We start from the raw sequence: 13,931 nt of genomic DNA, 5'->3' as shown, positions 1-13,931 counted from the left end.
GTCATAAATTATCAAAATGTTAAGTAGCATATCATAGTTAATTTGAATATATCCTTTTTTGTGAATACCAAGAAGAATCATAGTATGAAAAATATTGATTCATAGAAAAATCTCATGTAAATATTGAGAAATCAAGATGATGATTCATATATAAAAAATATCACAAGTTATAATCAAGAGAAAAATCATCATTCATTTTCAACTCATTCAATTTGTCAAATCAATATTTCTTAGATATGCATGATACCAAAACATGGTTTCAAATGTTCAACATATAACATGCATAATTTTAAACCATTACAAACCATTATTAAGATCATAGTTTGTTTGCATAAGTCTCTTCTTTAGTAAATGATAAGAAGAAATAATCGAAGATGGAAAATAATTTGATTCTTATAAAAGATGTCTCAAGTAGAGAAATAAAAAAGAAAGTTCATGATTTGGTTGAAAATTTTTCATTCAAATTTAAATCATCAAAATCACTTTTCGGAAGATTCAATGAAGGTAAGATAAATAGATTCACACGAAAACTAGATTCATGTATAATGTCTCAATTTATCATGAATCATTAAAAAAAAAATTTAGAGTATCAATTGAATGAATCATGATTCGTATGACAAAAAAATTATCAATTCATGGATTCAAACCATTATTTCTTCAATTCATCATGCACAGTTTCAAAATGTAAAATCATCAAATATGATACAAACATTTATTTTCAAAATATATTTTCTTTTAGTTATTTCAATTTAAGTGATTTGATTTCATTCAAGCATATCCTTGTCATTTTTTGCCAAATCAAAACATATATCATCGTTAAAACTGAAAGTGTAAGATTTATCACAAAAATCTTCTAGATCAATAAATCACATAAATCATCATGTATAACTTCAAAATCTCATGCATAGAATAAAATTATCAAGCATTGTACCAAAACTTTTAATATTTTCATTACATCATTATACACCATTAAATCATCAAAATTAATTTCATCAATATAAAGAATTTTCAAGATCATTTTGTTTGTTGTAGTAATGTATTTTTTTTAAGTGAATCTAACTTTTCATGCTTAGTGCATGCAATTGTCATGATCAAATTTTTATTTTTATTTTATTTTTATTTACTAACTAATTTAAAAATAACTCATGAAAAGTATCATGTAATTTCAAAATAAAGTAAAAGGATTTCGGGTGAGTTGTTTACCTCAATGTGAAAGGCCACATCATCTTTGTTGATTTGCTCCTCGTCTTCGGATGAGCTTGATTTATCTCAAGTCATTTTGAGTGTCTTCTTCTTTGGCAACCTCTTCTTTGTAAGTTCATTTTTAATCTTTAATTCTTGTTTTAAGAATTTTTTAAGCTTTAAGAGTTCAAGATCATCATCATCATCACTTAAGTCATCACTCAAGTGGTATTCTATTGTTCGAAGTATCAAATCCTTCCTGTTCTTTGGAAAGTTATTCTCAAGCTATTCATGAGCATTGTAAGTCATTTCATATGTCAATAATGAACCGATAAGTTCTTCAAGTGAAAAAATATTGAGATCTTTTGCTTCTTGTATTGCTATTATTTTAAGATCCCAACTTTTTGGAAAGGATCTCAATATTTTATTAACGAGTTCAAAATTTAAAAAATATTTATTATTTTTAGACTATTGACGACATTCGTAAAATGGGTGTACATGTCTCTAATAGTCTTGCTTGGTTCAATTTGAAACAACTCAAAATCATGCATTAAAAGATTTATTCCATACTATTTTACTTTATTCATGCCTTCATGTGTGATTTCAAGGGTGTATCAAATATCGAAAGTCATTTCATAAGTAGAAACCCGATTAAATTCATTTTTGTTTAAGGCGCAAAACAGGGCATTCATAGCCTTTGCATTTAGAGAAAAAGTCTTCTTCTCCAAATCATTCCAAAGGTTCATTGGAAGAGAAGACTTTTGAAAATCAAATTCGACTATATTTCATTAATCGAAATTCAATGAAAGTAAGAAAACTCTTATTCGAGTTTTCTAATATGTGTAGTTTGTCCCATTGAATATGGGAGGACGAATGAGAGAAAAGAGTCATTTCTCTTGGGTGTTAAACAAAATTAGAAATAACAAGGCTCTAATACTTAGGAACGAGTCGGCACTAAGAGGTGGGGGGGAGAATTAGTGCAGTAGATAAAATCATATCGGTTAAAAAATATTTCATTTGATTAAACCCATTTCGAAAAAATATTAACTTGAAATCGTATGAAAACGTAGTGAAGGAGGAATTCAGTTTGCAATAAAGATATAGAGCAAGAAGTAAATACAAACCAGATTTTTATAGTGGTTCGATCGTCATGACCTATATCTACTCCTGATTCCTCCTCCGTTGAGGCTATCGGCATCCACCATCGGTCTTCCTTTAGTAGGCGAACACCAACCACCTCTTTACAACTCTACTCTCCTTTTAATAGGCTCAAGAGAGAACCTTTACAAGTTTCACACCTCTTTTAGAATGAACTCTAAACTCTAAGATGTGGAGGGAATGCTCAACACTTTTTAAGTTTTTTCAACTATTTTTCATCGAGGATTCTTTCCCTCGTTTTACCCAATTCTTGTTATCCTAAGAAGGAAAGAGTGGGGTATTTATAAACCCCAAATGGATTCAAATTTGGAGCCCAATATTCAAATCCCCGAGATTTCAGGGTACAGGTGGTACCACCGCATGCACTGGACAGTACCATCACCTGCAACCTGACACTGGGCGATACCACTACCCAGTTTGGTGGTACCACCACTTGACACTCTGTCATTGGGTGATACCACTGCCTGATAGCATCAAAGATCAAGTTTTTCGAGTTTTCCAACTCACAAGCGGTTCTACCGCCAATTATAGCGGTGCCACTACTTGGCCCAACATTTAGGTCATTGAATGAGCCTCTTAATGAGTCCAAATCACTCACAATTTAGGCCCAATTGGCTCCTAATTAAGTTGGCATTGTTTCACCCTAATACCGACTCAATTAGACTTAAAATCTATTTCAATCTAGACAATTATTACAAAGCTCATCAAATGTTGTCCGGTCATATCATTGGTTTGATGCTTTGTTCGATTTTTCGGCACATCGTCCTCTCTTGCAGCCTATTACCCAATCAGTCTATTGACCTCCATAACTCCGATTTCCTTAACGTAATTTTCACTCTTATTGGCTCGATGCCTGAATTCTTGGCCCGAAGTCTTTTACTAACGTGTCGACCGATCCTCCAACTCGACGTCCAATCTTCTGAGATGTTCCAATCTGGCCCAACATGATTCTTCCTGCTTCAATTGTCTCTCCTTGATTGAGGTTTCCTGCGTTACTCAAAATATAAATCAGATAAACACCATCAATTAGTTTCATCATCAAAATCTGAGATTCAAGATATCCTGCCATCATCATGAACTTAATTGGCACCTAAAATCAAGTTAGTATATTGTGTATCTCTCGGAATTCTTAGGTCATTATTGCTTTTTATACTTCTAACGTTGCCCATAAGGCTGACACTCCCCAATCATTATTGTTGGAGTAATTACCATTACCTCTATCATGAAGGTCATTACCATCGAAATTACCACTACCATCCCAATAACGTCATTGTCGTTACCACCATTATTATCAGTAGACCTTATCTTGATGAGCTATATGGTTGTACTTAACAAATTAAGTTTCTAATACATAAAATCTTATATAAGTGATAAGAGTATATCATACTTCTTAATTTTCTAACCATAAACATAATATGCTAACATCATAGTGCATATTATGCTTTGATACCACTAAATAAAAAAGATTTTAACAAGCTGACCTTATAAGAGAGGACGAGAGATATCAACCCCCAAAATGGCATCATAGTGCATCTCGATGTGTCCCACATTAATGATTGGCAATAACTGCCCTATATTATCAAGATAAAATATAAGAATAATTAGACAGTTAACTTGATCTTATCCTAGGCTAACCAGTAAAAAAAGGCTCAGAGATCGAGTATAAAAAAGAATCTATTAGCTTACGCTAAGAGAGGGTTTTCGATACACTAACTCAATCATACAGCTTACATTATTGTCTTTTCTTCTTTGCTATCTTAGGCATTAGAGAGACCACACCAGGCAACCATTGGTGCCGACCTATCATGCAGGATCACCGACTACCCGAAGATATCCGGATGACCTAACCCTCTTGTGAGGAACCTTGTAACTAGGAAGATCTCAGTCCGCCTACCTGGTCATCCAGAACCTGGTCCTCACCAATAGAATGGCTATCAACAAGCAGCTTATACCGGAAGAGATGAGCCTAAACGAACCAATGAATCAACTCATCAATAATGCAAGGATCAGAATCATAACAATTACTTTGTTTATCCTGGATTCAAAATCCATTACAAATAAGTACATCTTTCTGCAGGTACTCTGATCATAAATCCCTAAGTCGAGTTGACATCCCTCATTTACTTAGCAAGAAAAAACACAAGGCTTATGAACATGAACAAGGCCTAACAAAGGAAGAAAAAGATATTCGAAAGCCAAGGACAGGGATCAAGAAAAGCTTCTGAGGTTTGGAATGGGTACTTATCATGGTCAGGATCAAGCAAGAAGGGGGCACTAAGAGAGGTCTCATGAAAGAATATGCTCCTTTACGGACTACTGGATTTGAGAATCCTAAGGTTTCAAAAAGGTTAATAGGAAATAGAATTTTTTGGATGAAAATTATTATGACTTCATTAATGTACATCATGCGATTCCTTAATTTGACTGAGGACGCATCATCATGATGTAATCGTCATGTTTTGTTTGTTTTTTCTTTTTTTTTTCTATGAGTCGATAATATGCACATAATTATTGTTTTTGATTCATATAGTATGGACATGCGTAAAATTTATTAAGAATAAACTGAAATTATAAGTGAGAGAGTAGAAACTATGGAGAATAGAAAAGAATGGAGGGGAAGAGTATATGGAGGTCTTATGATATTTGTACGACACAAGATTGAGAGGACATCATGTTTAGGTGTTAAACAACATATTCCACTTCCAAATAAATGAACAAAGATAATCTCTAAAGCAATACATATAAAAAATTCCACCAACTTAAACATTAATAGAGAATCAAATAAAGATAATAGGTCATTGAAACATTATGTTCCATATTTTAAGCAACAAACATCAACAAAATTTATGCCTTTGGTCTTGATTAATGTTCTTTTGATTAGGATATTTAGTTAAGTATCACCAAGTATAGGCAGGTAAAATGGTGTCCATATGTTTTCCCTTTGAGAGGAGAAAATTATACATGTCTTTGGAGTCTTTGATATTTGAAGTCTTTGGATTCGTTTTAGCACGCTTTATTCTTTGCATACTCATAACTTTATTCTCAATATAAAAAGCTCCTTTGGCACTAGAAAACTATAACAATTTGAAACTATAACAATTTGACAATGACAGTCACTGTAAAATCATAAAAATGGGACAAAGAGTGGAGCTTTCAATACTTTTTCTCATGTTTGAAGAGAAAGAATATTCTCCATAATAACTTTTTTTTGTCCAAATGACAAAAATAAAAAAAGTTACGTTTTAAAGAAATATTATGGGATATAACAGTGTGCATAAAAATGTTGCCCTTGTTTTGTGAATAGAAATCATAAATGCAAAATTGTACAAAATAAATTATGTTAATTAGTCAAACTAGAAAAATAAAAAATTGACTTACAAGTCATTTGTTGATAGTTGATCCATGTCATAGAGTCAAGCCGATATAGACCGCTTCATAAAGAATTTCACTTTTTAAGAATCTATCAAGATCAATCACATGCAAAACAAGTATGGAGAACGTGCTCAATATAATCACTCTAATGTTGAGGTCTTATGTGAGGATCTAAAATAAATTTGTAGAATTTGAAGTATAAGTGAACTCCTAATTATGGAATAGAGGAACATGTTTCTGAAATATGAAATATTTTAGAGAATATTTTACTTCCTAACTCGATATTGTGATGGATCAAATTAGACTCCATCTGTCGAATTAATCTCAAATATTGATATATTATTATTTTAATATAGGATAAAATTTGATCGATATTTTTATCTAATTATAAGAATGGTTTGGATAAATAAGAATTAGTTAGACCGGAGAATGAGAAAAGGTAAGTAAATAAAGAAAAAGAAGAAAATAAAAGTAGAGCTCGCAAAGAAGAGAGGATGCGAGCATATATATATATATATATATATATATTACTGAGTCAACGATTAATTCAGTTTTGGTAACTATACATGAGGGTACAATTCAGAACAGTTCCTTCACTGACAATATTTTGCGTAGGCTATTTGTGACATGCCTATCTCACCAGAACGAGATTCAATCCAATTTATCATTGTCTTAGATGAGTTGAATCACTTCCGGCTTGTGTCATCGACAGCGTTGCTTTCTTTTTTATCGGTCAACAACAATGACATAAAATAAAAGCAAATTACTGGAAAGCTTCATAAAAGGAGTGGTAAGGAGAAAATAGAGATTTCAAAATAAAAATAAAGATGGAAAGTCTTGAAAATCGACTGATGCAATTATATAATTCCAAATTGCTAAGCAATTTCATATATATATATATATATATATATATATATATATATATATATATATATATATATATAAGAAATTCCATTCTTTTCCTTAACGCAATAATCGTCAGGATTTAAAATTTATTGCTTTACAGGAATATAAAATTAATTTTTTTTATCATGTCACGCATGTACGGTTCCCAACGAATCTTGGACAGCTGCACTCATGGTAATCTACATCCTCTACCGTTTGTTGGTGGTCCCCGCAATCTGACGGCGGATATTCAGAGAACAAGTTTCAACTGCGGTCGGGGAACATATCTAGCGCATCGTTCACCCGGCTTCATATTTTACCGACCCTAGGACCCACTTGATGATTCATTAATCTTGGAGAACGAGTCGTTCGGAAGGTACGTCATGGTCGAGTAAACAAAATGTTTTCGGGGTACAGAAATATCTCTCTTCGGAATCGGCGATCCCAGGCACGTGACGAATAATCCTACCGTTCACGACGCCCATCTCTCTCTCCACCGCGCGATGTGAATCAAACGGCGAAGCTCGACGCTAGTATTGCGGCTAAGAACGAGCGCCGAACGGGAGAAGAAGAGAATATCTGATCACCCATCACACGATTTATTCCAAGGGTCCAAGACTTTACGGCGGGACCCAGCCGTCATCTGCCTTTGATTGGGTAGCCATAGTGTGTCGAATTTATTGTGAGGATCTAGAATGGAAGAGGGGGAAGGTATCGTCGGGAGCGAATGGACAGAGATCACGCGGATCGATGACGTGTTTCGAGGAAAAGTCCCGTCCCAACTCCTATGTCGCCCTCGGTTCCCAACCATCTCGAGCCGTTGGATTTTGATTTCCCCTCTACAACGCCTCTTCACGCACCCACCACTCTTCGCCCCTTCTTATCCCTCCCCTCCCGCCCTCCCAATGCCTTCTTGACCGATTCGTCATCCCTCTCCACCGCTCCGAGCCAAGAAGCCCTGATCTCACGGTAAAGTTCCGTCCTTTTCTCTCTCTTCCCCGCGATCTCTTTCGGGTTTCTTTGGTGTTTTGGGATCCCCGGGAGATTCCTGCCCGATCTGATCGTTTTTGCTGCAGATCTCGCCATGAAACGGGGTAAATCGAAGGCGGATGCCCCCAAGAAGGCCGATAGCAAGTGAGAATCTGTTCTTCTTGCTTGTTTGCTTGGTGGATTGATCGGTGTCTTGAAAAATTAGGGCTTTGGAATCTGATGGTGATATTTTTTTGTGATCTTTTGGGGGGGTTTATTCAAGACTTTCGGTCAAGAAGGGACCGGAACGGGCTAGTAAAAAGCCGAGGAAGTCGAAGGCGGACAAGGATCCCAACAAGCCTAAGAGGCCTGCCAGCGCCTTCTTCGTCTTCATGTGAGCTCTCCTTTCACTTGCTTGACTTTTTCTTGGCTGTCCTTCCTATTCAACTTTCGGATCTAAATTTTTTTTGCTTTATATGATGATTTATGTTTCTCCTTTTTGGATTGTCAGGGAAGAATTCAGGAAGTCATTCAAGGAGAAGAATCCGAACAACAAGTCGGTCTCTGTGGTAATATTCGTCTTCCTCTCTCTCTTGCAGATCCATTTTCTGAGAATTTGAATCTTTTTGTTGAAATAAAATTCCACAACTAGTTTGATCTCTCAATTTATCTGTCTTTTTTTTTTTGTTAAAAAACCATTAATTGCAGCTGCTTTAATCTAATTAGGTTGGTAAAGCCGGCGGAGACAAGTGGAAATCCCTGTCAGAAGCTGTAAGTAATTGTAGCTTTTCTTTCTTTTTTTAGTTAGACTGTTGATCTTGCTAAAATTATTTACCTGAGCAAAGCTACATGTTCGAATTCCAGGAAAAGGCTCCTTATGTGGCCAAGGCGGCTAAGTTTAAGACGGAGTATACCAAGAAGATAGCTGCATATAATAAGAATCAGGTAGAGTTCTCAAATTGAATTTTTTTGGTACCCTATTTTATTTATTTGGAGATTAATTATTTAACATTTCTGATGATGGTTGACTGAAGTCTGGGGGAGGAAGTCATGCTGCCGGGGACGAAGACGAGTCTGACAAATCCAAGTCTGAGGTGAATGATGACGAAGAGGATGAAGAGGGAACCGAGGAGGTCTGTAATCATCAAAAAAAGAATTTCTAAGGTTGTTGAGTTGCTATTGGCAAAATTTATATGCTAATCCTATGATTTGATACTGTCTTGGAACAGGAAGAGGAGGATGATGAGTGAGGGAATAGAAGCAAAGGCTCCTGTGGGCTGTGTTATCCTTTATTTTATTTTTTGCCTTTGTTCTAGTTCCTATTTGAAGCAGGACAATTCTATAAGATATCACTGTCTTCTATGATGGCAAAGCCATGGCCTGGCTCTTCGTCACTAACATGTACCTAATTTCATCTAACGCGAGCTAATTTAGGGCCCACTTGACCCGGTTCTTGCCCATTATTGTGGTGGTTTATGCATGAGTGTGTGCTATTCAGTTGCTCCAGGTGATAGGAATATTTTGTGATTGATCAATAGCCATTTGGTCTTACCATCTACTTGATATTTGATGTGTGGTGGAGGCGCATTTACTGCTTTTTTTGTTGGCTAATAATTGGTGTTTAGGAGCCTGTCTTAATGTTCATCATTTAAAGAGCCTTTTAAATAGTATGGGGTGACCCAGTATGAGCTGTAGAATAATTAATGCCACCACCAAGTCTCCATCTGACAAGGGCAACACAGTACGTATTGCTTCGCCTGCTTGCTGCGGTAAATGGTGATTTTAATTTCTGTTGTGCTATTCTAAATGGCGTGTCTAACACAATCTAGTAGTTTCCTTCGAGTGGAATAGAAGAAGGTTATTTACCACCTCAAATTATGTTCATCGGCAATTAAATGGGTTTAAACCTGAGATGCATGTAGCTTTCGAAGTATTGCAGTAATAAGTGTAGTGGTTATTGGAAAAAGGAGAACAATAATTTAGTTGTTTGTATTCTTTTTCACCTTGGGTCACACCATATTGATGATTATTTCTTATGTGATGCTCGATGCGTTATGCTTTTTTTCCATGGCCGACCTGCTGAAATCAATTAATGTGGCACCGCGTGAAATCGACAAAACTCTTTATTGTTCACTACCCGTATAGCGACACGCAATTTTATTTCTTTATTATTAATTTTCTGTTATCATATTTTAGTATGAGGTTGGCGAATTTTAGCAATCTTAATTATTATGGTATCACGATTTCAGCTTGCTAAACATAATATTTATTAATGCTCGATTCTGTTACTGCAACACAAGAAATAATGTGATGGTAATTATCACTTGAGACTTTTTTCTTACATATCTAATTATTTATTCTGTCCAAAAATAATATGTGGCTTCCGTAGCATAGTGGTAGTGCGTTCGCTTCGTAAGCGAAAGGTCGCGAGTTCGATCCTCGCCGGGAGCTGATTTTGTTTTAGTGACTCCTTATTTTTTTTCTTATTTTTTTAATATAGATTTTCTTCTAAATTTTCTCTTTTTTATAGATCAAATTGCAGATTCTACCGGATAGAAGAATGGGCAAAGTTTCTTGTCCCCCTGTTAATTTTTTCTTCCTGATTTTCCTATTATTTAACTTATTTATCATAGAAGAATGGGCAAAGTATCTTAATCTTCTAATCTCCCTAATTTTGTTTCTGCTTTCATGGATTTTTTCTTCTAAATTACCGTATGTTTCCTTCTTCCTATTTTCCCTCCCACTGTTATTTTTTCCTCTAACTTTTTTTTTAATTTCTTCCTGTTTTCTTTTCCCCATATTTTGTATTCCTTTTTATGTATTTTTTCCTTCCAAACTTTCCTGATTTATCTTTTACTATATATCAAATTGCAGAGTCTACTAGAAAGAATAATTAATGAAGTTTTCACTCCACGTATTCATGTTTTCCTTCTCAATTTCCCTGCTACTGGAATTGTTTATTATACATGTTTTCTCTCTCCCTGTTTGTCTTCCCAATTTTCCTATTTTTCTTTCTTTCTATTTTTCTCTCCCCTTATTGTTTTCTTTCTAAATTTCCCTTTTTTTTTTCTTCCGTGTATATTATTTTTTTACTAAATTTGCTAATTATTTATTCTATTAATTTATCTTTATCCTTTTGTAGATTAATTTGTAGATTCCTTTTATATGACGATCTTAACATAAATTTGTAGATGCTAATATTTTGGGGAATATACATGTTTTTTAATTTCCTTTTTACTTCATCTGCCTCGTGTAGGATGCAAGATTGGGATTTGGAGCCGAGATAGTGCTTTTTAGCACCGGTTAAAATTTGAACCTCATTAGTTGGAGTACCTTTGAGGTCATTGACCTTATTATTGTTAATTTAAAATCTCTTAAGTATATCTCTAACCGTAAAACCTCTATCGATCCTAATCTCACAATAATTAGACGAGCAAATCGGTTGGTAGGTAATATTAACACTAACACTAAAGAAACCTTTATGCAAATCACCAATCTTAAATAAAGAGAATATGAAATGATTCTCATGGATGATGAACACACTGCTTTTCTTTGCCTTTGTAGCAAAATGGAAGTCCTCAATAAATAGTATATCTTTTACTAGTGGATTAAGGCTAAAACAAGTTAGCTTGAGTGGGTGACTGTAATATAAGATGTTTTTCACATACTTATATAGTCTAGGAAAAGAAGAATTAGTATAGAAAAAGAAGAATCACATACATATGCTTGTGAAGAATGATAAGATGAATCATCTGATCATAAGAAAATACCTAGAGAATTTGCTTGTTGGTGTAATGCTCTTTGAAATTCCTTTGATGAAACTTGTCCCATTACTGGGAGAGAGTGTCTTCAACATTACTTTTTTCTAGATGGGGAAAGATAAATCCCTAAGGTTGGATAGTTTTATCATTGAGTTTTACTTTGACCTCTGGGGACAAACTTGAGAGTTTTAGATCGATCACTTTATGTAATGCAATTTAAAAACTCTTTGCTAAAACCATTGCTAACTAATTGAAACCCATTCTTAATGGATTTGTCGATCAAAAGCTATCAACCTTCATGATGGTTAGAAATATACATCATGATATTAGTGACATACTATGTCTAAATCTAATTATAAAAACCCTTTTCACACTATTAAAATTCAGACTTTTCCAAGGCTTATGACAGAGTCTCTTAGGTGATTGTTTTTTTTTTTTAATTTCAATTACTCAAACATTTTGTGAAGAATACGAAACAAAATTTGTAGGTCTGTCTTCGACAAAAACATCCCACGAGACATCCTCCTCCCTATTGCGGCCAATGATAAGGAGCTCTCTAAGTGCAAATGTAAATTCAATTGATTGAAACTAGCGACTAGCAATTTGATATCAGCAACTATAGATCGCACGGGCCACGTCACAAGGCGTTAAAATTCAGATAGCATATTTAGGAGATTTAAGCAATTTGATCGAATTATTTATTAGGACTGTCTCATCCACTGGGCTTCCTGTAGACTCGCATTCAACGCTTCTCCCTTGGTCTATATTGGTGAAGCCACATTGCTAGCAATGTACCCTGCAGCTATCAATTGCTACCATCCATCACCACGGAATAGACAATTCATGCACAAATAGAAACTGCTTCAAACGAGACATCACAATCTAAATGAAACCCATCTTGACATTCATTATTTCTAACTTCCTGCACTCTATTTTTACTCCTCTCAATATCTTTGTTAATACAAAATTGGTTATTCTACAATCCTCCTTTGGATAGAAGAACTATTGGCATGGCAGTTGTAAAAATGGGTATCATTTCTAGCTAACCATAACTGTCACAAGAAAACTACGTTGAGGCATCTAATATATGATTGTATAAAGTTTGGGTTCAACAATCAGTCGACTCAATATCACATTTTAAATGAAAATTTACTCAATATCACATTTTAAATGAAAATTTTAACAAGGAGATCAGCATAAAATTGAAGAAAAACATCTATTACTTATAAAGTCAATGTATTAACTACAAGACGTGAAATAATAAAATAAAAACATGATAGAAAGCTTATGGATGCGTAAGAATGCAGGCTATCTTTGGACACCACTTCTGTGATCTCAATAGATTACATATTACTTCTAGTTTTGATCTTTTCATTCTTTCTCTCATTACTAGAACATCCTCTTGAGGTTTGTACAATAGGAAGTAAGTTTTAGGGACTTCTTACAATAGTTGGAAGAAGCTTTGATGCGGAGCCTAGACTCTTGGAGCTCGAGGAAGAAGGGTATGATTGGGATGATCATTTACATTGTGTAGAATTCTTTTCTTATCTCTTCTAAGATTAAAAAAGTTAGGGTTAACTGAGCTTTTGGTATGCGTTCACTGTTATCTTTGCTTGGTTGGTGGATATCAAGTGTTTCGTCAAACTAATTGCATCTCAAGTGATGAGGAATTTCCTTCCATCCTTTTAGAGTTGATACTTTTAAGGTCGATGAATATAAACAGTATATCGATCCCATAAATAATGGCTCCCAGGAATGACTTAGTATATATCAAGCAAAACCATATCACATATCACCTTGATAATGAATTCCCTAGTAATGGCGAAGTATATCTTGCATTGCTCGGCGATCTTTATCTCCACATAATCATGAAGCTATCAAAGAGGATATAGGTGCAGATGCAATATTGCCTCTAACCTGAGTTTCTTGACCAAGCTCACTAAGATAATGTTCTTTTGGCAGTCAATGTCGAAGATCATGCGAATGACTTCTCATTTCACTTAGATCTTTACGGTAAAGAGCACTTCTCAAACCTTTGGATCGAGAGTCAGATTTGAGTCTATAATCTTCGAACTAGTCATTAGAGATAGATTCTGATCTATACGTACGATCAATAAAAGTTCGATGGAGTTATCGCTCATGATCATGATTGTGGCTCACCGACTTGAATCATTCTTCAATCACTTCTTTGGGAAGAATTCTGATTGAACCATCCAACACTTTTTCTAATAGTGCAATGTAATTTTATAATATTCATAGAAAAAATCACTTTGTTTCAAGGGAGAAAAAGTTTTACTATCCCTGAAATTCTCTTACGCTTTCAATTGGCTCCCTTTGGACTTCTTTGCAGGCTTCTCATTGCGGGTGTGATTCTTTCTCTCAATCGCCATTGCTATATTCTAGTGGTCGAAATATCATACACTTTTAAGAGGCTCAAATATATATGAATCTATTCATAGATGCAATAGTGTATTTCATCATCATTGAGTAGTTGTCGAGGAAAATTCCAAATGCCATCACTTGTCATCGAAACTCTAATGGTGTACTCTTGCAAAGATTGGTCCATTCATTAGTATAGGTAGTGCTACTTTCTTTATCTTTCTT

General features: G+C 34.6%; 1 protein-coding gene and 1 non-coding gene across 2 annotated transcripts; both read left to right on the top strand.

Moving 5' to 3' along the window:
• The first annotated feature begins 7,433 nt into the window (after positions 1 to 7,433).
• Positions 7,434 to 9,006, top strand: LOC135593513 (HMG1/2-like protein). The gene is made up of 8 exons (XM_065083613.1): positions 7,434 to 7,566; positions 7,674 to 7,731; positions 7,850 to 7,960; positions 8,078 to 8,135; positions 8,293 to 8,337; positions 8,431 to 8,511; positions 8,601 to 8,699; positions 8,796 to 9,006. Exons 2-8 carry the CDS (start codon positions 7,682 to 7,684, stop codon positions 8,814 to 8,816), a joined length of 465 nt encoding a protein of 154 aa, XP_064939685.1. The 5' UTR covers positions 7,434 to 7,566; positions 7,674 to 7,681; the 3' UTR covers positions 8,817 to 9,006.
• Positions 9,007 to 9,945: 939 nt separating this feature from the next.
• TRNAT-CGU (transfer RNA threonine (anticodon CGU)) lies at positions 9,946 to 10,017 on the top strand. Its single transcript has one exon. It is a non-coding gene; the product is annotated as a tRNA-Thr (tRNA).
• The last annotated feature ends 3,914 nt before the right edge of the window (positions 10,018 to 13,931 follow it).

This window comes from Musa acuminata, chromosome BXJ1-9, assembly GCF_036884655.1.
Source record: "Musa acuminata AAA Group cultivar baxijiao chromosome BXJ1-9, Cavendish_Baxijiao_AAA, whole genome shotgun sequence".
Classification (NCBI taxonomy): Eukaryota; Viridiplantae; Streptophyta; class Magnoliopsida; order Zingiberales; family Musaceae; genus Musa; species Musa acuminata.
Note: the sequence above shows the minus strand (reverse complement) of the source record. Positions and strands in the feature narration are given on the sequence as shown.

Excerpts from the sequence above, each read along its gene's own strand:
- LOC135593513 (XM_065083613.1), top strand. The coding sequence starts at position 7,682 with ATGAAACGGGGTAAATCGAAGGCGGATGCCCCCAAGAAGGCCGATAGC. Across the intron at positions 7,732-7,849 it reads CCCAAGAAGGCCGATAGCAA|ACTTTCGGTCAAGAAGGGAC; the intron begins GTGAGAATCTGT and ends GGTTTATTCAAG. Across the intron at positions 8,512-8,600 it reads CTGCATATAATAAGAATCAG|TCTGGGGGAGGAAGTCATGC; the intron begins GTAGAGTTCTCA and ends GGTTGACTGAAG.